Genomic DNA, 24,900 nt, shown 5'->3' with positions numbered 1-24,900 from the left:
ACTATTCAAAAGTGAATTTTCTTACTCCCTAAAACTGACGTGGCAAAAAAGTAAAACAAAAATAAAAAATAGGCGCGTCAGTTTGAAATTAAAGTAAAAAAAAAGTTAGAATCCTCTTTTCCACCCCCACCCCCACACCTCTTCTTCTTCAAACCCCACCCATTGTCCTCTTCTTCTTCATTCTTTATTTTCATCACACTGCTTTATTTTTTATCACAATCTTAAAGCACAATTTTTTTTTATTCACATTTAGATTAATTCTCATAGATTTGTTAGTGAATAATTGTATTTTATCTAGAAAAAATTTGATTGATGGTTTCTATCTTTTTCATTTCTTTTTACTTTGTTAAAGAATTTTTTGTTGTTAATCAATTTTTCGTTTTCGTGGTAGTATCAGCTTTATGGGTTTGGTGGTGATGGGTGGCGGGTGACAAACATTAAAAGAGGTAATTGAAGGTGGTGAAGAAGAAAAAATTGATATTGATAATGGTGGTGGTGATATTTGGTGTTGGGTGACAAAGAGGAAGAAGAATTGAAGGTGATATAGTGGTGGTGAAAAACAAATTCAATAATGAAGGTGGGGTCGGATATGATTTTCCAATGAAATGAGAATTGAAAATGGGTGGAATTAGTGATGATGAAGATATAATTATTAGAGAATTAAAACAATTAATTAAGGATTAGTTAGAGTAAAATATAGTTAACAAAAGAAAAGTTAATTAATAAAGAAAAGAAAACAAAAAATTATAATTTATGGCATGACGCTGACGTAGCGCTGATATGGCAGCGAGTGTAATACACCACATAATGTGAGAGTGGTGTTACAGTTACACGTCTCAGGGTGGTAATAAATTCACTTTTGAGTAATTAAAATGTGTAATAGATCGTCATAATAATTTAAACGTGTAACTGACTTTTTGAGACAAGTTAAAGATATCTTTGTCCCTCAAACCAAACGAGGTTTTTGGTTTACATATACACAATTGATGAAAAGAGTGGGTCCATGTTCAAGGACACGAGTTAGGCACATGTGTGTGTGGGAGGAGAGGAGTTAGGAACATGTGGAGTCTCTATCACTATATATAAATTCAGTGTGTACCCTCTTCCTTGCTCTCTTCTCCTTCCATAAATAATTGTAGATCTTTCCACATTACTGAAGCAGAAGCAGCACAAGGTACATAGGTCAAAAATGGCGGACGGAAGAGGTGGCGATTGCAATAGTGATATAGCAGTTAGGCCGATTCGGAAAGTGCTTCTCATTTCCGCTGGAGCTAGTCACTCCGTTGCTCTTCTCTGTAAGTTCACCCTTCCATTCTCTAACTATATTTTCATTTCTTTCTTTCTTTCTTTCTTTATACAATACAACTTAAAGGAAAGGAAATACTCTTGTATCAAATTAGTTTATATTCCAATTGGTTAGCTTTTTTCACCCTTTGTTCGTCTGTTCTGCAAGTAATGTAGTAGATGCACAGAGAGAGATGAAGAAGAGAGAGAGAGAGGGGGTGGGGGGGAGGTTGAGTGGGTAAGGCGTTTAGAATTTGCATGGACAATAATGGTCCACGTTATTAAATATACTATGGGTAAAATGGTAATCTCTGCTCCCACCGCTTTTATTCATCTACAACTACAATTATTCCTACTACAACACCCATCATGCTAATTTATTTCTAATTTCTAAATCAAAACCTTGTGCTAATTTTTATAATTTAAATGAAAAAATATATTTCCAAAATAGTAACTTACATAAATATACCATAAATAAAAAATATTTATCATTTATAGCAATAACATTTTCTTTTTACTTGATCACGTGTAATACATTTATAATACAGTTTTAATACATATTACAATGAACAATTTACTATTCACATATAATACAAGTTTTATTAATGAATAATACATTTATCACACATTTTAATACACTTATAATACAATGTGTCAACTTCTTACCAAACAAGCATAATATATTTTTAAAAATAATTATAATACATATATATTGCATACTTAATTCACTTTTAATATATATTGCAGATTTAACATAGTATTGTTATGTATTGCTATAAATGGTAATAAATAAAAAGTATCACTAAAATTAGTAATTATTTATTAAAAGGCACTCATCCAAATATTTTTTTTCCTTAAATTAAACTGCTATTTGCTCAAAAAAATTATAGGGGGTCACAATGGACTAACAAAAGGTAAAGTGTTAGAATGTTTTCTTTCAAATAATACGACTTGTTGAAGATTCTTTTTTCTCAATAAACTATGTAGTAATATAAATGGAATAGATTAAAAAAAGGGGCAATTCGCTGCACCACAAGTAAGGTCTTGGAAGGGTCATGCAGATACTCCAAGGGTGTGTGTGATGATCTGGGGAAGACCCACATAGTGTCTTCTGGGTGCTCGAGCACCCATTAACCTCGTCTCGAAATATATATATCTGTGTAGAAACTAAGAGGTATTTGTATAAAATTAACATAGAGCATACAGGGACCAAATGATTGATTTGTCCATTGGCTCTTGGGTGGGTGCTTAAGGCTCTTTGTTGCTGAACCCAAGATTGAATCTCACTTTTAACAAGTCTTTTTTATATTTTTGACTCGAGCACCATAATCTTAAAATCCTAGATCGGCCACCCGTCAGTAAAAGTGCCCACCTTACTATTCAATCTCTTTAGTATTATTCCCTTCTACAACAGTGATCTCACATTTTTTTAGATTGATTTTGAGTTCTGACACAACCGAAGTTAAATAAAATTCTGTCTGAAGTAATCTAGTCAGGAACCTCTGCATCAAGGAAAATCAAAGTATCATCAGTAAATAAGATATGTGTAACCGTCACATTACTATGCCCTCTAAACAAAGCATTGAAAATCAGTTCAATAAACCTCCAATGACCGTCAGATCCATCATTTTGCTGAATCAGATAAAGGATGATGGATCTCCCTATTCTAACCCCTCGAATTCCCAAAAAACCACATGGACTCCCATTCACCAAAGTTGAGAATCTGGCTGTAGAAATGCAAAATTTGATTCATCTCTCCACTTGTGGTATAATTTGCTGCCAGGAGAAGCAACCCAAATTCCTCTAGCCTGAGTTCCCAAATGTCTAGCCTTATTTTTCCCTAAATGAGAATGGTAAAGACAACGTCCTTCAAGAAGGGGTGCAATTGTTATGCTCATGCTGTTATGCACCATTACAAATTTAAGTTGCTAAGGTTGATTAACAATTTTTTTTTTAAATAGCCTCATGGCCCAGTGTAAGTTACAGGAAATTTTTTATTGGACAGTTTCCTCCCTTATGTTTTTGCCCTTCTCAATTGAGAGTTGAGTTTGTTAGTTTTGTTTTTTGTTAGGACAATAGTAGACTAAAGAAAAGGAGAAATAAAAAGATATGTGAAAATTCTAGGTAAAAGAGAGACACGAATTTGAGAAAGTAGTTAATTTTGATTTGATAAGATCCAAGTAACAACATATTGATTATAAAAGGAATCAAACGCCTTTCCTTGATAAACAAATCAAAGCATAGATTTGGATCTTGACTGCTTCTTCAGTAAACATTAGACAACAATTAGGAACGGATACTAACTGCCTTCTAAGAATACCAAAAAGCAATTAGAGATATCAAAGAAGAAATTATCTTACTATCTTGAACTATGAGCTAGTTTAGACTGAAACGATAAATCTCAACGTAAAAGTCACCGAAGGATCAAAAGAACTCTCAAAGTAATATCATTCATCAATTCAAAGTATCTCACAATGAGAGAAATCACTCCTACTTATAGAAGTAAAAGGTGGCTGCCAAGCCTTAAAAAAAGAAGCTAAAGGCTAGAAACTAGGAAGGGCGGCTCAAGCCTTAAGGTGGCCGATTTGAGTCTCAAATACCTAGGTTTTTGAGCTCAATTTGGGCTAAGATTGAGCTGCATAGGGGGGGGGGGGGGGGGGAGTCCACCTCTTTGTGGACTTCAACTTGGACCATGAAGTAATTGTAGCACTTAAGCAACTCATTTCGTTTGAGTTTGTTCTCTTTCTTACTCAACAAGTTGCTTTTTAATCTGTGACTGAAAGTCCATTGTGCTTGTTTTGAGACTCCTTGGTTTGAGATTGTATCATGGGTCTTCTTGGAGCTTCCAAAACTTCATCCTTTTACTTATTGTTAAACTTCCATGAATGCTATCAAAGTGGGTAAGGCATCCAAAAACTTATTTATACACCAGTCTGCCACCTAAAGGTAGATATTGTCTCTTCCAATTGGATAACTTTCTCTCGAATTTCTCCAGAATATTGTTCCAGATGACAATTGACTTGTGTTTGTAGCCCGATGGAAGACGCAAGTATGGGGAAGGCAATGATCCTATATTACAACGAAGAATCTCCACCAAATTGTGGACTATTTATTAGCGAAAACAATTGACTCTTCTGCAGGTTAATGCGAAGCCCTGTGACTGTTTCAAATAGCATCAAAACGAGTTTTAATTACAAAACCTGCTCTGCCTCAGTATCACATAAAATCAATGTGTCATCAGAATAGAGAATGTGCGAGATAAAAGGTCATTCTGGTTTATTACCCTGAATGTGAAGACCCTAATCAAGTTTTGTTCCGTAATGAAATGAAGGATATTGCTGAGCCCTTCCATAACCAGGATGAACAAGAAATGTGAGAGGGGATAAGCTTATGTAAGCACCCTTTGTGTTTGAAATAAACCTTGAGGTGTGCCATTAATTAATACTGAAAGCCCGACTGTAGAGATGCAAAAGTGTATCCAGATTATCCTTTTTTCTCCAAACCCATTTCCCTCAACTGATCTAACAAGAAGTTCCAATGTATGTGATCAAAAGCCTACTCGGTGTTGAAATTGCATAGAATTCCTGCTCTCTTTTGCTTGTGCCTACTGTCTAAGCATTCATTTGCAATGAGCCAATGAGAGCTTTGCGGTTATCTGTCTTCCTTTTATGAATGCCATTTGAGAGCTTCTGACCAACTTATCAATGACTTTCTTGGGCCTCTCCACTAGTAACTTAGATACAATCTAGTAAAAACAACCAATAAGATTTAATCACGGACTGATCATAGTCCAATACTTATGAAAGAATACCATAGTGAATCACCCCAGCGTTTTATCAGATGCACATTGTTGGATCACCTCGAGAACTTCTTCATCCACAAATTCTTTCTGTAAACATTCATTATCATCCCTTGAAATGGCAGGAAGTTTCCCAGTATCCTAGAAAAGCTTGTGCTGAGATGCTTTTGAATATAAGCCTTCATAAAGCTGCAAGATCTCATTGCAAATTCTTTCGTTGTCCTGAATAAGCTCCCCATGGATCATTAGCCTGTCAATGTGATTGTAACGTTTGTGTGCATTGGCCTTTTTGTGAAAAAACTTTGTGTTTTTGTCCCCTTGTTTAAACCAAAGACACCTGGATTTTTGTCTCCAAGAAATTTCTTCTAAATCCATGGACAAATCAGCCTTGTGCAACAGTTCTCTCTCACTGTATTTCCTAGTTTCTGCAATTTTACTTGTTGAATTGATTTTAATGCCTTGGCCTTTCTCTTTTCCAGATTACCATAACAGTTTCTGTTCCATTCTCTCAATTCCTTTAAGCATTTTCAGCTTATTTGCGAAAATAAAATCTGTCTGACCCCGAATCTGGAATGAAATTCACCACCCATGTACCAATTCCACAAAACCTTCTTCTTCCTATCACATGTTTTCAAATTTAAAATAAGACCTGTTATGTTGCCAATGTCCAGCTGAAAGAACACTAGGTGTAAGGTCTAAGAAAGGCTTTGGCAAGACAATGATGCAGATTGAGGTTGAGGAGCATCCAGTACAGGAGATAGAAGGTCATGGGAGGTGTACCTCAGGCTTGCAAAGTGATACATAGCCGTTAAGTCAGTTAAAAGATCATTAGTTAAATAGACAGTTTAGTCCTCTTTACTTTCTTAGCTCAAGTTATGTTATTTACACATTAGACCCCATAATTACTAGAAGGGTCCCTATCCAGTCCTTTTACCTTTTTCTGCAGAATAGTACTTTACCTTCTTTATATCTTAAGGAGGAGCATGGTGAATCATCTAGGGTTGAGAATACTATATATTATAATGGTCTTTGTAATGGATTTCATCTATCAAATATACCCTAGCTGTAATTAGCTAATATTAGCCTAACTTCTTATATTTCCTCTGCCATTGTAGTTGCTGTTCCATTGAATTTCCTGCTCTTTCCTATTCTGCATCAGACAGCTTGTCTGATGGAGCAGATCTGTCATCCCAGTCAGCCGAGAACAGACATCTATCCATCCGTGAAGCAGTGGTGGTGTTTTACTCCATGGACCAAGTGTTAGAGCCTTCGTGAAGTGGCGGATCAATTGATTCAAGTTCCTCTATGAACTCAGAAATTCTTTCATGCTGACTGTAATCCTCTGGTTGTACTTGCGTTCATAAGGAAGTCTTGTGACATCGAAGTCACCTCACACGATCAACAGATCATCTAATAAACCCCTTACTGCTGATAGTTCAAGCCATACATTGCTTGTCTGTTTAAAGGAGCATAAAAACCACACAGTTTCCATTTTAAATCATTGTTAAGGCAGGTGAAGGAAATGGAAACCGAGTCAATTCCTTTAAGAAGTTCCTTGCCTGACAAACAACTCTTGTCCCATAGAACAATGATACCTCCTTGAGTTCCATCAGCCTCCAAAACTGCATAATCTACCCACTTCCGAATCAAAGACCTAAGGACTCTTCTTTTGTTTCTCCATTTAGACCCCTAACATTCCATTATATGAGCTTTCCTCATCTATAAGTAAAAGTCGGTATGTTCCTTTGCCTCTACTACTGGCATGGTCAAAATTCACGAGAATCTCTAAATTTGTTATCTCCATCTTCAATTTGTTTTCCAGACCTGATACAGATTGAATAGCTGGTTGTTTTCTGATTGCAACTTCCCTCTGCTCCATTTTCATCATATATGCAATGGTATCTGCCTCTGTTCTGGCAAACTTGATGCATAAAAGTTTCCCCATCTTCCCACTAATACATGCTGATGACTTGGTGTTTGACTACAGTAGCTAGCTTCAGGTAGCTCTTCTGGAGTACTGATTAACCCAAGCATAACTAATTAACTTAGATTGACTCAAACTGGATCTCAAACATGTCTCTTTTAATTTCAGCTGGTTTCAAAATGTTTGTTATAACAATTCCAATCAATTAATTATGTTTTGTTGCATGACGCCTTATTTTTTAATTTAAACTTGGAGTAGGCTGTATTATTTTGCTGTCATTGTTTCATGCTACCGTGCTTCAAATTCTTCTTTTTTCTTTCGAGCCAAGGGTCTATTGGAAACAGGCTCTCTACCCCCACAAAAGGTAGGGATAAGCTCTGCAATCTGCATACATCCTACCCACTTGTGGGATCACACTGGTATGCTGTTGTTGTAGTAGGCAGTACTGCATAATAGAAGAGCTTGATTCAGTACTTAAGCTGCCAACTCAAATTATCATGCTTTTCTGTGTGATGGGTAGTTGATGTAATCAATGTAATTGCAGCTGGAAATGTTGTTTGCTCATGGGGAAGAGGAGAGGATGGACAGCTTGGCCTTGGGGATGCTGAAGATCGATTTTCTCCAACTCAGGTGAGTGCATTGGATGGGCAGGAAATAGTATCTCTCACTTGTGGAGCTGATCATACAACTGCTTACTCGGAGGCCTTAAAGCAAGTCTATAGCTGGGGATGGTAGGCTTTCTTTCCATCAAATATTTCTATTTAATGTATTATTATGATGAAATGAAATTTAGAATCTGTGTGAAAGTTGATAACTGGTAAATTCTTGGTTTGCTATTAAAAATATGTTGCCTCAGGAATTTGGCTGTTAGAACATACATGACAATTCTTAATACTTTTGTGGTTTGGATATTACTCCCTCCTGTCCATATTATATGGTGTTTTTAGCTTGGACACACCCTTTAAGAAACACTCTCTCTTAGAAAGCAAGAGGTGTTTTCCCTAAATTACCCTTAATTAAATAATACTCCACCAATTTAATATGGTATCTTTGTTCTTTAAAAATCCACTCAACCCTTTTATGCCTTCGGCTATTACCGGCTGGCAAGGCTTGGCCCAACATTGGATTTGTTTGAAAACTACCAAGGTTTTTGCCCAACCTAAATAAGGGTAACTTTGAAATATATTATTAACTTTTTGATCAGGTAAAAAACCATCAACTTTGGATTCAATATAAAAATTAGAAATATCATATAATATGGAGTGGAGGGAGTAAAAGATCTTATCCTAACTACTGCCGTTTTATACACAACTTGAGGAAGCTATTCATGGAACCACCTGTTCTACATATTGCAAATTCTTTTTTGAGCATGCCGAAGAACTTTACCTTCTTAATGTTAATTTAAACATAAAAGTTAGCCAATGTGAGAAAAATCTCTAAATTTGTAGAAACAAGCGAACATGAAAAGATAAAGATTATAACAGCACAAAAGATGCAAATACAAATGCAGATTGCGACAGTTTGATTGGACATCTAAAGATGTGACAATATATATTGACTATTAAACTAATAGAATGAAATAGGAAGAAAAGAGTGGTAGATGTCAGAATTAGACCTCAGGCTTCGAGAATGATGCTTTATTGTGAGAAAAATAGGACAAGAAGAAAAAAATGAGCAAACACTCAGCTTGATTATTTCCTCAAGCGATTGGGGTTTAAATAGCTAAAGTGTACATATTCTAAGAAAGAAAAGAGAATCAAAATACATAGTTACAAGGAGTGAATCAAGCTACTATATTTGCAAAATAGTGGTGACCATGATTTCTAAGCCATTTCAGTTTTATTTTAATGGTGACCATGATGGATGAAAAGAAGTAGAAGCCAAATGGTAATCTAGGAATTTTGATGGATTCAAGAACGATGATGGAAATTTTATGCTGAAGTTTTTAAATAACATTACTCAAGCTGCAGGACCTCGGTACAAAATTTAGTTTGCCATTCATTATCCAATATATGTAGATTCGTGATGAGTGTTTTACCTATGAATAGTGTGTCTTATCTCTGAACTTGCTTTTAGTTTTCCCAGACAACAATCTTAGCAACTCTTCATGGTTTTTACTGAGACAAGCAGAAATGTGAGTACTCTGTTCTGCTCTGATTTGACCATAATATGCGTTTGCATCGTGCCAAGGATAATCTGTGTGATGGAAGTATGAAGAACATTAACCTTGTATGCCGGATGCATGTACATTTTTTAATTGTTATCATGCATTTGGACCAAATCAGCAGACGTTGTTTCTTTTTTATTTGGTAGGGGTGATTTTGGGAGATTGGGTCATGGAAACTCCAGTGATTTGTTCACTCCTCAACCAATTAAAGCACTTCATGGTATACGCATTAAGCAGATTGCATGTGGAGATAGCCATTGTCTTGCTGTTACCATGGAAGGGGAAGTGCAGAGGTTGGTTGCTGCTGCTCTTGAGCTCTAGTTTTGGTGGATCTGATAAACCTTATGCACATTTCTTTTCTCTTTATTTTGATAAAGACTTTATGTTCGTTTTGTTTCCTTAATAGTGTTGCTATTACATTTATCCAATTGACATTAGGTGCTTCAGTGATTTTTACCATCTTCGTCAATCTTCTATCAATACTTGACTCACAGGTTTCTGGTCTCATTTTTTTGTTTATTTTCCTTAAAGTGCATTGGTCGCTCATCAACCCTTCTACTTTCAGATATATCTGCAAACTTGGGGCAATCTTTTATTCTACAAAATTGTGGCTCTCATCTCACCTTTTGCTACTTTAAGTTAAAAATTATTAATTGCCTGCAAGAATTTAGCCATTTCTAGAATGAAAAGAAAGGTGTTTAATTGTTTTCTTAAAGAAAAATTTTGATGGTTAGAACCACTTTTTTAAAAGTTGGAACAGAAGAAACTACATGTAACATACTAGCTAGCAGGCACAAATTTCCAACTTAAGATTTGAATCATAAAAAGTAAAACATGACATTGAAGTTTTGGAGGGAGTCTGAAGCTCTCTTATTTGATGAACATAACAAGTAAGAACTACTAGTTAAAACGGAAGAGTTCTCGTAAAACTTTCAAACAATAAAAAGAGAAAGTTTGAAGTTCTCTATTTTGGCTTATATTATGTTTACTTAGGGAAAGCATACAATTCTTTCTTGCACGTTCTCTTATATTATACCCATTTTTATATTGCCGTCTCGTCTTTTTCGTGACTAGTTTCCGAACACTTCTTATGTATTTTCTGAATATATGATATAGCAATCTAGTTTGCATAACTTTGGACATGCTTTCTTAATATAAGAATTATTTCTAAAGCTGCTTCTTTTCATCTGGAAACTGGAATCCCAAGTATTAATACTATTAGCATTCAATTTCAGTTGGGGGCGAAATCAAAATGGCCAACTAGGCCTTGGCACCACAGAGGACTCTCTTGTGCCTCGAAAAATTGAAGCTTTCAAGGTATTCCTTGCTAATTGTTTGTCAAGTTATGTAGTTAGTATCGTTGTTCTTTCACAAACTTTTTGGTAGCATTTATAGTAACTTAAAAAAGATGGTATAATTCTTTGCCAAGTGTATGGATTCACTTAGCTTATATGTTTGGTATCCTAGTAAATTAATAGCTTTATTCATATAGTGGTAATAAACTTCAAATTGCCCACGTAATGAGAGAATATTTCTCTGAGATTACTTGATTTGAGTTGTCATTTCTTTGTTGCTTTTCATTTTGCAAAGATCACTATGTAACTCCAGCCGAAACCTGATGTAGATGATATGCCTCTTATTTATTAGTGATCCAAGGGTGGACAGTTGATTTTGTAATTGAAATTTTTGGTTTTTCTTGAATGGTAAAACATGAATCATTCTGGATGAATGGATTGATAAGAATTTGATTTTCTTTGGTTGGTGCATCACATTTGATTTGGTACCAGAATATATGAAATTTACTTGACTCACAACACACTTTTGCAGGGAATACCTGTAAAGATGGTTGCTGCTGGTGCGGAACATACAGCTGCTGTTACAGAAGATGGTGAACTTTATGGTTGGGGTTGGGGTCGATATGGTAATCTGGGGTTAGGTGACCGAAATGATCGCTTGGTTCCAGAAAAAGTTTCAGCCAATGTGGTAGGCATCTTGTATGGAATATTTCTGTTGATTACTATCAGGCTATTTATTGATTACTGTGACCACATTGTACTACTGAGCTTAGACTTTGTTTTGTGGTAATCAAGAATCTGTTTAACGTGTATCTGTTATTGCTCAAAAAGATGTATTGCTGGCAGCCAACACAGTTTAATACTTCATTTGTTTCAATTTATTTGTCTTTCTTTCTTTCTTAGTCTGTCTAAAAAAGAATGCCTCTTTCCTAATTTGGCAACTCCTTAATTCCAACGTCCCACATGACATGTTAAAGGGCATTTTGTTACATTATACTTGGTTAGCTTAAGACCACAAGATTCAATAGTTTTTTTTTACTTTCTTCAATTTTGTGTCAAGTCAAACTAAGACAAACAAATTGTAACGGACAGAGTATTTGCTTCCAAAGTTGTTTTTGTATCAGAATTTTTGTTCTGCTCAATGTTCTTCTGGATTTGTGGAGAAAAATATTATCCAATTGAGTATCTACATTATTACATCGAGACCTTATTTATACACTATATTGGACTCCTTTTCCAACTAGGATTCCTATTCCTATTCTAAGTAGGATTGTATATACTTATTTCTAACACTCCTCTCAAGCTAGTGCATACAAATCATATGTACTTAGCTTGTTATAGATGTAATTAATACGAGGACCGGTGAGGGACTTGGTGAAGATATCTGCAAGTTGATCATTAGACTTCACAAATTTCGTAACAATATCTCCTGAGAGTATCTTTTTTCTAATAAAGTGACGATCAATCTCAATGTGCTTATTCGTTTCATGAAACACTGGATTTGATGGGATTTGAAGGGCCGCTTGATTATCACACACAAGTTCCATCAGACCAATTTCGCCAAATTTTAGGTCTCCCAACAACTGTTTGATCCAAACTAGCTCACAAGTTGCAACAGCCATTGCTCGATATCTAGATTTCTGCACTAGATTGAGCAACCACACTTTGTTTCTTACTCTTTCACGACACCAAATTACCTCCTACTAAAACACAATATCTGGATGTCGAACGTCTATCAGAGGGTGATCCTGCTGAATCAGCGTCTATATATCCAGTTATATGCTCATGATCTTGATCCTCGAAGAGTAGTCCTTTACCCGGAGCTGACTTTATATATCGCTTATAGAGCTGAAATATTGAATTTTGCTTATAGATCTTTTTATGTTGAATTTCATAGTGAACTATTCTGTTTGCTTTGATTCTTGAGATAGGTATTCAATAACACTCTGTACAGACTGTTGGATATAACCTTCTGCAGTCTGGTGGCACTCCTTTTTACCCGTCTACTCATCTGATATCTAGATTTACAGGGAGAAAAGATGTTCATTGTTGCATGCGGTTGGCGTCATACTATCTGTGTCTCCTCTTCTGGTGCTTTATATACATATGGCTGGAGCAAATATGGTCAACTAGGACATGGCGATTTTGAGGATCACCTCTTTCCTCACAAGGTTCAAGCTTTGCATGAAAGTTTTACTTCTCAGGTACTTTTTCTTTTATATGAAAACTTTCTGCTCAACATTTTCTGAGATATAGATGGAAAGTTTTTAATGGGAACTGTTTCACTCTATTTTCTGCTTTTCTGGGGAATGCTGTTGTCCCTCTTTACAAGTTATTGTTTTATACTTTATAGCTGCATAATCCAAACAATATACCTGACTGGATATCATTGCAAAATATTTGTATAATGTTCTCAAATCCTGCATTGACTTTGACTGAAATTTGACATCTCCATGGTTAAAAGCGCCTGGCTATAAATTTTGTTAGGGGTCGTTTGGTTTGAATATGAGTTATGATGGGATAAGTTATGTTGGGATAAGTTACGTTGGGATTAGTTATGATGGGATAAGTTGTGTTGGGATTATTTCTTATTGAGTGTTTGGTTTGTTGTATTCAAAATAATATATATTGATAAATTTTAAGAACAAGTTGTTTGTTTACAAATTTACCTTTCACTTTATTTAATTTTTTTTTATATATTTTCTTTGTGAGCTTTAGTTATTCATTTTTTAAAATAAAACTTTTATTTTATTTAACTTAAATATTTTCATTTATGTATTCCCATGTAAGGTAGTGGCAAGGTCTGCGTACAATTTACCCTCCCCAGACCCCACCTAGTGGGATCTCACTGGGCATGTTGTTGTTGTTGTTGTTTGTATTCCCATGTAAGTACCATGCGTATTTTAAAATATAACTTTTTTCTTATTTAGCTTAAAAATAGAATTTCCCTCTTTAAGTTTGTTAAAGAGAAGAAAATTTATGAGAAATCAAAATAAAATAAACATAAGAATTAGTCAAATAAATTTATAAATAAAAATATATTTATATAGTGTCATTTTTTAATAGAAAAATATGAATAATTATCATAAAAATAAGGAGTAGTAAATTTCATTCTCAAAAAATAAAAATAAGGAGTAGTAAATATTATTATACATGGCATTAAAAATAATGTAAATATACGTAAATGTGAAAAATGATGTATAAAAAGGATTTATAGGGATATATTTGTCATTTATCTATTTTATCCCTGGATAAGTTATCCCGAGATTACTATACCACCCAATGTGAGGGATAACTTATCCCGGTACTAATTCATAATCCTGGGATAAGTTATCCCAAGCTTTGCAACCAAACAAGGAAATAAAGGGTACTTAAAATTTATCCTGGGATTAAATCCCCTTATCCATCACACCAAACGACCCCTTAGTTTATCTGCATGGTATTCACCATTTTTGAACTCTGTTTTTTAAAAATACTACTTAGTAAGCTCGGAAGCGTTGCATTATAGTTCCCCAATTTAGCTATTGTGGAAATAATAAATTATAATTGATGCATATGTCCAGTAATAGATTTTAGGTACCCGGAAATTTATAAGAGATGAAAGGCAGATGAAAGTGTACATGTTAATTTCAAGCAAAAATATTTGACAGTCCAATGAAATCATGACCTGCATTCCCAGAAGAGACACTTTGTTGACTACATATACTTGAGGAGTTTACCAATGAAAGACGTGAATAGAAAGATGTGTCCATAATTTGCTTACATAGTAGGATTTTATTTGGTCTTTTCTGTGCATGCTTGAGATGTGGGAGCCAAAATCTGAAAACAGGTGATTTTTGTCATTGCTTACATGCCTAACATGTCCCAATTCGCACTCTGGAACAACTGTTTTAAGGAAAATTATTTTCCATGGATATATTTTGTTGCACTCTCAATGTATTCATAATGTACTCCCCATTATCAGGAAGTACTTGATCTACTCTGGGTTGTGTAAAAATCAAGAGTTAAAAATTTGAAAGACTGTTAAATTGATTAGGTAAGAAGTGCTTAAAATATGACTTCCAAAATATCAATCCCATCATCATTATTGATCTTTTAGAACAAGCCGGTTGACAAAGTAACTTTATGCGTGGAGATGTCCGTTGGTTCTGCATGAAGATGTAAAACATGGACAATACGAACTAGACTAGAAATAGCTTGAATTTTGTTCTCCTTCATTTATTATCCTTATAAGGAATTAGATAACTCACTTTTCCAAATGGAGAATTCTAGAACAACTTTTCTTCATTTTTTTTGGTTGTCAAGATTCCTGCTTTACACTTGTAAGGGACTTTTTTCATTTGATGTTCATGATAAGACTAGATTCTGAAACGTGTTTTCTTTTAATGGTGAGTTTCTTCAGCTCCTTCTTTATGTCACAGATGAATTTTTTATTCAAGTTCTTAATACGTGTCTTTTTTTTTACAAAACAATTTTGAGGTCCATGTCGTCATCCTCTTCTAATTTTCATTTCCTTGAAGGGCAATACTGGCAGTGATGTAACATTCCTTCATCAGTATTCACTAGTTCATATAGTCTTTTAATAGTGACTAGATGTCCTATGCGCTGTCCTCTGTTTGCCTTTTCTGATAAGTAGGGATGGGTGGATGGCAATGGGATGGGTTTTGGGCTTGCTGCATGCGCCTTTTCAACTGTATCATTCTTGAGTTTTATTTAAAATGTTTGGTTTAAGGATCTATATTTCTTTAGAACTTCAACACTTTTGGATATTTCTTACATAACCTGGATTAGCTTTAGGACATAAGTTTTAGGGTAAATTATAACCTAAAATCATTAGTTTATATCTTCTTTTTTTCCAGTGCCATTTAAAAACTAGTATTTGGGTGTGAATATAACCCTTGACCTGAAGCTACGGGCATGACTCACAATAGGCACTTTCAACTTTTTTAAAAAGTTACTGCAATTCATTTCTTCCCTAGTTTCTTTTCTGTCTCTTCTGTGTTCATCTAGCTAGGTTTATATTTTTTCTTTATGTTGAACTTGTGTTTTGATAGTTTGTTTTGTAATAAACTTGAGTAGAGTTTACTTTACGTGATGGTGTAACAGGTTTAAGTTTGGTTCCTTTTTTGTTTCAGATTCTGTAACTTCTTGCTTTAGAGTTTACTCAAACTAGGGGGGACACTAAGACAATAGACTTTTCTTCAGTTTGCCTGGTCAAGGTCTTGTTTGCTTTCTATACAAAATCTAGAAAATTGCTTGGGTATATTAATGGAGAGGAGAAACAACCTACTGCATGTGATATTGGTCAATGAGATTTTGAGAATTCACTTGTTATGACATGACTTTTGAACACTCTGCACCCATGATTTTCCAGATAGCATTTATAGCTTGACACAACTGAAAATCTGGAATTCAACCAAACATACCAACTCTCGCTAGGGAGATGACGCATAAATCTTTGAATGACCATCAGTGATTATTATTCTGAATGAGTGGGTTATAGAAGGAGATATACTATTATCAGTCTCTAAGAGCAGTACTGAGGTCTGAGGATGCACTCCTATTTCAAGAATTAGTTGAATAGCAATGGATGCATGACTTTCTGGCCAGTTTGAACCAAAAGTATGACAAGATGAGGGTTCAAGTTCTTGTTCCTTCCCTTGAGGATACATACTCGTATGTTTAATAGGGAGAGAGTAGATGAGGTGTCATGCTTTATCAGGCTCCAACCAAGAAGTCTGGCTTAACCGCTTAAGTGTCTCTGATGAACAACCAATGGTGATCACTTCTAATATATATCTGTGATTATTGTGGAAAGCCAAGGCATACAAAGGAGACATGCTGGGAACAACATGGCAGACCGGGCGAGGGAATCTTCTTTCTGTTCAAGCTTAGACCTATCTTCCATGAAGAAAGGGGCTGTGAGTCTGGCCAACAAGAGGTCATGGGGGAAAACATGTAGGTCCAGCAAGGGATCTGACTGATATTGCATAAAATGGGGATACACTCAGGGAAACGCCTTCAGGAAAAACCGCTTTCGGATGGAATTCAACATTTTCGCCGACTCCTAATCAAACTTGGCTTACCTTCTGTTGCCACATCTAATTGTTTGTAATCGGGTATTGTCTTTACTGCTCACCTTAGTTCTTGGATTGTTGATTTTAGTGTGAATAGACACATGACAGGATCCTCTAAAGACTTCCAAAATTACCATCCTAGTTTACTAATCAGACATTATCCAATAGAGTTCTTGGAAAAGAAAATTGATAAAATTAGAAGGCAGTTCCTATGAGAAGGTAATGCAGAAAGGAGAAAGTATTATTTAGTAAGATGAAATATTATGACTAAATATAAGAAGGAAGGGGGTAGGAAATTAGAAACTTCAGAGCTCATAATCGGAGCTTGTTATGTCAATGGCTTTGGAGGTTAAATGATGGGACTAAAAAGCAGTGATAAGATGTCAAATTTGGGAGACAAGGTTTCTGTGAACCTAAAGCAGTTAAGACTCCGTATGGAGACAGATTTGCTGCCTTTGGGAGGAATTCAAGAAGTATGTTGGCTTGAGGTTGGGAAATGGGAAAAAGATCAAATTTTTGGATGGATAATTGCGATGGTTCTGGTTTGCTGAAAGACCAATCCCCCAACTTATATTGACTTGACAACAGTTCTGAAGTCCTCCTAGCAGATATATTCTTTGATATTGGATGGAACTTTGAATTTAAAAGGAATTTTCTTGACAGGGAGACGTGGGAAGTTCATGTATTTATTCAAAAGATGCAATCTGTTAAGTTAATTCTAGAAAAAAAAGATTGCCTAATCATGTGAATCGGTGGATTATATTTTTATGCACTGTGATTTTACCTGGCAGGTCTGTTCCATGTTCATGGAAAATTTTGGAATCCAATAGGCAAGTCTAATGAAATTCAGGAATGTAGTGGAAAGTTTGGAATCTGCATGTGCAGAAGCATCCCTACAGAAAATGTGGAGAGCAATCCCTCTATGCGTAGCTTGGACTATATTGAAAGAAGAAACATTTTGAAGGCAAAGGAGAGCAGCTACAATCTGTGAAATATACAACAACATACCCAGTGAAATCTCACTAAGTGGGGTTTGGGGAGGGTATAGTGTACACAGACTTTACCACGAAGTGGGGGTTGTTTACGAAAGACCCTCAGCTTAAGTGCATCAAATTCAAGTAAAAGAAGACGAACACATTGAAGAAAGCATAGCAGTTAATAACCAAAGTAGTGTAAAGTCTACAAGAAATAAACAATCACAACAACAAAATAGTGTGATAATCGAAATTCAATAAGTAACATATGACAAGAACTACAAGAGTACGACTAGTACCACGATAGGCACTAACAAGCCAAAACCTTCGCAAGGCAAGACAACACTCTACCTCTACTTTAGTTTCTACCCTAATACTCGACCTCCACTTCTTCCTATTTAAAATCATGTCATTGGTAATATGAAGTTGCACCATGTCCTCTCTATTCACCTCTCCCCAATACTTTTTTGGCCTACCTCTACCCCTCCGCGCACTCCCTACAACCAGCCTCTCGCACCCCCTCATTGGGGCGTCAGCGTACCTCCTCTTCATGTCCAAACCATCGCAATCTCGTTTCCCTCATCTTGTCTGCCACAAAGGCCACTCCCATCCTCATCTCCGCAACATGTATCTTCTGAACGTGTGAGTTCTTGACTAACCACTACTCTGTTGAACTTATCTATAAGTTGAGGTGGTACCTTCTTATCACACAAGTCACCAGAGGCAAGCCTCCATTTCATCCATGATGCTTTGATGTGTGAAATATAGTTGTCTACATTATCTGTACTGCTGGAAAGATGGAAATTTTGTTATGGATTTCATAATCTATTAGTCCAAGACTCCAGGATTTTAATGTAATCAAGTTAGCTTTTTCATTGTAATCTCTTAGTATCATCTTGATACTGTCTTCAAGAAAATCATATCTTACAAAAAATAATGTGTTGTGGATCTTTTTTTTTTCGGGGGGTGGGGGGTAATTACACTGATGAAGATGATGTGAGTCAACTGTGAATAATTACTGCCTCTTCCGCACTTATAATCCATTTTTAGTAGAAGGGGATACTAAGAGAGCCTTGATAATGTAAGTCGTTTTATATTTATTGGGTGAAGTTGTTCATATCTGAATGTCTTGTGAATCTTTTGTTTTGTTCGGTGTAATTACACTGGTTAAGATGATGTGAGTCAACTGTGCAACAAATAATTATTCCCTCTTCCCTAACTTATAGTCCATTTTGACTTGATGTGGATAGTAAGAGAACATTGATAATGTAAGTTGCTTTATATTTATATTTATCGAGTAAACTTGTTCATATTCTCATCTTACATACTGTTCTAAAAGATATCTTTTATGTTGACATCATTCTAGTACTTACTAGAAGGAAATAGGACATGTTTTGCAACCGAGGGAATACTAAGGATCTAGATAGGTTTTGCATTTAATTATTTAGGCTTTTGGTTATTATTTCCACGGATCCAATTATTAAAGAGATGGGATGAAAATCCCTATAGTATTTCTAAAAGCTTTTTCATTGAGGGGTGATATAACACATGTATTATGTACTCCTATATCTCTAAATATCGTAAGAGTTGTCATTTTCCAGATATCAGGTGGTTGGAGACATACCATGGCACTTACTTCTGATGGAAAACTTTATGGTTGGGGTTGGAACAAGGTTTGGTTCTTGTTTCATTAGCCTTGTAGTTGAAAAACACTCATGTCCAATGCAACTATGTTCAACTTTAATGCACTACCTGCCTGTGTCTGCACTTTGCTGTCTGTTTTCATTCATATCAGAAATGTAGTCATTCTTTCTTACAAGTTGGTCAAAATAATTCACTCAGGGCCTTCGCTTGGTGCATTGTTGGACATATCTTATAGTGTTTGTACACACATCTTCAACATGTAATATTAGTGCTGTCATGCAAATTTTTGGTACAATTTTTTTTATCAGAAGATAATTTTGTAATTTCCTTCATGCCATTTTGGTTCCTTGTGCTTATATGGAATTTTAAGCAACTGTAGCTGGTTAGCCTTTTTATTTAAATGAACTCGACTCACAGCTATGATGTTTTGTAGAGAAACTGTTCTCCACAATTGGCTTGCTGCAGACAGTTGGATAATTGAATGGTAAATGTGTAACTAGGAAGGCACCCAAAGGGGTTTCAACCTATGTAGAAAAATGAATGAGAAAACTCAAAGGGTGTATTTCCAGAATATCAGTGCTCTTAACCTTTGCAATTCTATATCCTTCGTACATTAACATCGCTATTAATTTGGAATCTCATTATCCAATGTCAACACTGCTGTTATAATACTTTATACTGCATTTCAGGCATCTTGATTGCTTTATTTCCTCTGTGGTTTTTCTGCCTTTGGCATGTACCCTTTGTTGCTTCCCTTCAACCAGCTTTATTTGACTATAGCGATAAAGCCTTTGTGTAAGACACCATTTCACATTCAAATCTGTTTTGTCTTATCAGACTTTTATTTGCTAGAGATGGCCAACATAGTTTTACTTGGCCAACATAATTTTACTATTGTCACCGCCTGTTTTCTTATCTGGTAATCAACTTGATTGAATTGAGAAGATCTGTTTATATGCTTCATAATCATTTTCACTTGATCCTCAATTCAGTTTTTCTCTATCATACATATCCTTTGCATAAGGCAGTATTCAGTGGCTTGTTGCTTGATGCAAACATCCTTTTAGTATCAGATAGAGCTTCGTGTTGGTTTATCAATTGAGTTGGTGTCTTGTTTTGCATCATGAACAGTTCGGACAAGTTGGTGTTGATGACAATTGTGATCACTGTTCACCTGTTCAAGTAAAATTTCCACATGACCAGGTACTGGTATGCTAGTTCTCAGCGGAAATGAGCACTAGTCTTTGCCTTCTGTGTTGTCATTAGCGTCTTACTTGAGAGATCTTGGGGGAACAAGCAATTGACATTTTACTTTTACTAAAATGGCAGAAAGTAATTCTGATTTCATGCGGTTGGAGGCACACACTGGCTGTTACAGAAAGGCAGAATGTCTTTTCCTGGGGAAGAGGTACAAATGGTCAGCTAGGTCATGGGGAGTCTGTTGATAGGTAATAACTGCAGACATATCCAGTATTAGAGTCATTGATAGAGATTTAAATCTTGTGGTCTTAAATTAAAGATATGTGAAATGTTCCAAAATACCCTTTAATCTTGTGGTCTTAAACATGCCATGTGAAATGTTGGAATTAAAGTGTTGCCAAAAAGGGGAAGGGACATTCGTTTTGAAACGGACTAAAAAGGAAAGAAAGCAAACATATTGAAATGGAGGAAGTAACATTTAAGGCATTCATTGGTCCTAAACTTCATTAAATCCGGTACATATTGACTTCCATTGCTATTTTTGGATTTTACTTGTAAAATAATTAACTTAGACAATGTAGTTTCTGGGTCAGGTATATTCAAATGTATTCTAGTTTGTGGTTTTTGAGTGCCACAACATTACAAAAAGTACGATTATATTGTGTTTGTAAATGATCCAAACCAAGGACTAAGTTTTCTTTTGTGTTTCAGGGTTGACATAATCACATAAATAATTTTTTTTCTAAATCGTACACCTGGTGTATTGCAAGTTCTTTAGTTGGTAGACGACTATTTTATTTTCCAAGTATTTAGTATCACAAAGTGAAGTCCTCTGAAAAATTTGACACCCTCGTGTCATCTAAATAGTGTAATCTCACCAGCTAGGAATTAAATATAGTAATATTCTATATGTTAAAGTAACACCATGGATGATGGCATCTGTTCTCCATTTTCAACATTCTGCTTTTAGTGAACTAACACATTTTCATGCTACTTTCAAAATTGAACTTAGTGATTTTTTTGAGATGTGAAGGTATGTCCCAAGGATTATAGAAGTGTTAAGTGTTGATGGATCAAGTGGACAACAAATCGGATCTTCAACATTTGACCCATCAACAGGTATTACGTCTGCTCCACCTTCCCTCTCTCTCTGTTTGCCTTTCACTGAGTTTAATGATACCATGTATCTGATATTTTCTTTAAACTATTTTTCAGCTGAAAAATCTTGGGTTTCACCTACGGAGAGATATGCTGTTGTTCCAGATGAAAACGTAAGATCACCATTTAAGCAAGCTTTATTTTCTCTAATGGTCTAAAAGAGTATTAAAGTTGTCCAATTAAAATTATGAGAAAATACTCCAAATCACCCTTGAACTTGCCAGCAAAACTTACTTTAACACTTTAAGTACACCGGCATTTATTTACCTCCTAATCTTATTTGAAGTGAATTTAAATGCACCCTTAAAGGTTGACATGACAAATAAAAATAAAAAAAAAGCTGAGAAAAAATAACTGGGCCTCCTTTTTTCTTTTCAACCAATAAGTTTTCTTCCCTTCTTCCTCATGCACCACCATCCCGCTGCCCTTAGCCACCATCATCCCCACCCCTTCTTCTTCCTCACATTCCACCACCCCATCGCCCTTAGCCACTACCCCCTTCTTCTTCTTCTTCTTCTTCTTCTTCTTCTTCTTAGAACTTCCCACCCTCTTTCTCCTTCTTCGAAATCCCTCATCCCCACCCCCTTTCTCCTTCTTTGAACTTTGCCGCCCTCAGCCACCTCCTGCCTCACCCCTTTCTTCTTCTTCGAACTCTACCACCTTCTTTGTCCTTTTTTGAAACATTGCCATTGCCACCCATATTCCCTTATAATCAGTAAATGAAAGAAGGTTGGGATGACCAGGGAACAAATGGAAAAGCTAAAAGCTAACGGGGAACAACTAATTAGAACATTGATTCCGGAAGCTAACACCTATTATTCCCTTTAAATTCACTAATTATGGCTTTGTTAATTTGTTGATTGGGATGAACTTAAATTATTTGAAAAATCTATAATTTCTTCATCTCAAATTTTAATTTTCACTTGTTATTATTTATTTATTTTGGTAATGTGTCTTGAAATTTGAATGTTTTTTTGTGAGGATGATTTTTGAATGTTTTTTTGTGAGGATGATTTTGTGAATCTTGGATCAATCTTTCAACTAAGGAGTTTGATTCATTTTTTGAGATTTTTTTTAATTTTATAATCTTGGATTAATCCTCATTTTTTTCTATTTATTCTCCTTTCTAAAATTGTGAATAAATAAAAAGAAAAAAAAAATTAAAAAAATCAAAATTTAAATAAACTTTGACATGGATTTGATGTGGTGCGTGTGGATTGCACTTGCCATTATGAGACTTGTATTATAATAATTCACTTGAAATGAGATTAGGGCGGTAAGGAATTATGTAAAGTTAAAGTGCAGACAAGTTTAGGGGTGACTTGGTTTATTTTCTCTAAAACTATCCATTTGTGCAATAGGTGTATCAAAATCTATTTGGTGCAGTGCATGGTTAGATTAACATTTGGTTGATGCAACTGCATATGTTTGTGGGTAGTATAATGATTTCTTAGTTAAGGAATGCCAATTTTGATTCTAGTTGGGAGAAATATTTGAACTTTTGAGTTTGAAATCACATTTTCTTCCCGATGAGTCGGAGGTCAACCATCAGATTTCCTTGTCTTCTGAAATGTAATCCCGAATGTTATGCTGTATGTGCAGGTGCCAAGACAAACAGTTATTCCAGAAAGAGGGACTGGAAACGATGTAAATGTGCCGGAAAATGATGTGAAAAGGATCCGATTATGAGATTACTAGCAGTCTGGTGGACGTTTTGGACTGATATCTTCTATTAAAACAGTAGTTGATACCTCTTATCTAAAGTTGCAAATCTTGTATTTTATTTTTGGGTGTCATAACACTTATCATAATCATGGCTTAGCTTCACGTTGTTGTCGCGAAAGGACTGATTTTGTTTCACTAAAGTTAGAAGGAGAATGACTATTTAGACGTATCTCCAATTGTAACTGATTGTTTTAGAACAATTAAAAATTCAAAGTGCTTACATGAAGTCGCAGTTTTAATCACCAAGGTGGTTAGTTTTTGAAGGCTGATAAATTTTGACCTAGACAAGGAAGGTTTGAGAAATGCACTAATAATTTGGGTTCTTATTTAATGAAAAAGCTCAAATATGTCATCAAACTTTGAGAAAAAGTTCATTTATGTCATCAGTTAAAGTTTGACTCATATATGTCATTTCTATTCGAGAAAAGTTCATCCATGTCATTATTCGTTAATTGAAATGGTATGGATGAGCCTTTTCTTAAAGATTGATGACATATTTGAGTTTTAAAAAAAAATGATTAAATTAATGATGTGGTCGAATCATAATTGATCGTAAAAAATGGTTTTACAAAATTGAAATTTTTTCAGTAAACAAACAATGGCATGGATGAGTCTTTTCTCAAATGGGAATTGTATAGACGAGACAAATTTTAAATGGATGGCATAGATGAATCTTTTCTTTTATTTATAGGAGAAAGTAAAGATTAATATTATCATGAAAATTTGAGATGTAGCTATGTGATAATATGGTAGGTATGCAAGAGCCTATTTGTCCTCATCGACCACAATGCATGTTGGGATTCTGGATCTCAAACAAAGCATCATAAGCAGAGCCGTCAATATGGGCTAGGTCCATTGGTCGGTCTAGCCTAATCCATAATTTGATAAGGTTGGGCTAAGATTTTTGGAGTCCACTTAAGAAAAACGTTTTTTAGCCCGGCCTGAATAAGCCTACAGATTTGGTGGGGCTTGAGAAATATGGGTAGGGTCAGCCCGTGGGCCAAATAAAAATTAATTAAAAAATAAAAATAAAATAGAGTATTAAAAATAACAAAAGTCCAAACTCAAAATCTATTTAAAGTTTTAAATATTAAACTCTAAATACAAATTATGTTGGGAAAATTACACGGAAAAAGCAAACATTTACTAGTTAATTAGCTAATATAGTTATAGTTTGAATTAATTACGGCTCGCAACTTAAATTTAGCTTCGATTACGTCACTTGTCCTCTTTTATACATATACAAATACAAATTATACACATATATAGACTATTATATGGCATATATACAAATATACATGCCGTAGTGTTTGCACTAAAAACTTGGAGACATTACTTGTATAGTGTTGTTGTTGATGTGTTCACAGATCATAAGAGCCTCCAGTATGTGTTCACCCAGAAAGAATTGAATCTTCGTCAGAGGAGATGGCTTGAATTGCTTAAAGACTATGGCATGAATATGCTCTACTATTCGGAAAGACCAATGTAGTAGTTGATGCCCACAGCAGACTATCCATGGGTAGTGTAGCACGTGTTGAGGAAGAGAAGAAAGAATTAGCTAAAGATGTTCACCGGCTTGCTCACTTAGGAGTTTTCCTTATGTACATATCAGATGGTGGTGTAATAGTTCAAAATGGGTCAGAATCTTCATTG

General features: G+C 35.2%; 1 protein-coding gene across 1 annotated transcript; it reads left to right on the top strand.

Moving 5' to 3' along the window:
* Window positions 1-1,081: 1,081 nt before the first annotated feature.
* Window positions 1,082-23,489, top strand: LOC125825328 (ultraviolet-B receptor UVR8). Its single transcript, XM_049504673.1, has 12 exons — window positions 1,082-1,295; window positions 7,552-7,738; window positions 9,321-9,467; window positions 10,410-10,491; window positions 11,002-11,157; window positions 12,500-12,673; window positions 19,122-19,193; window positions 20,296-20,367; window positions 20,494-20,612; window positions 21,398-21,483; window positions 21,580-21,635; window positions 23,125-23,489. The coding sequence occupies exons 1-12, from the start codon at window positions 1,190-1,192 to the stop codon at window positions 23,209-23,211; spliced, it is 1,344 nt and encodes a 447-aa protein (XP_049360630.1). The 5' UTR covers window positions 1,082-1,189; the 3' UTR covers window positions 23,212-23,489.
* The last annotated feature ends 1,411 nt before the right edge of the window (window positions 23,490-24,900 follow it).

Source organism: Solanum verrucosum, unplaced genomic scaffold, assembly GCF_900185275.1.
Source record: "Solanum verrucosum unplaced genomic scaffold, falcon-dt-bn FXZP01000051.1, whole genome shotgun sequence".
In the NCBI taxonomy this organism is placed as follows: domain Eukaryota; kingdom Viridiplantae; phylum Streptophyta; class Magnoliopsida; order Solanales; family Solanaceae; genus Solanum; species Solanum verrucosum.
Note: the sequence above shows the minus strand (reverse complement) of the source record. Positions and strands in the feature narration are given on the sequence as shown.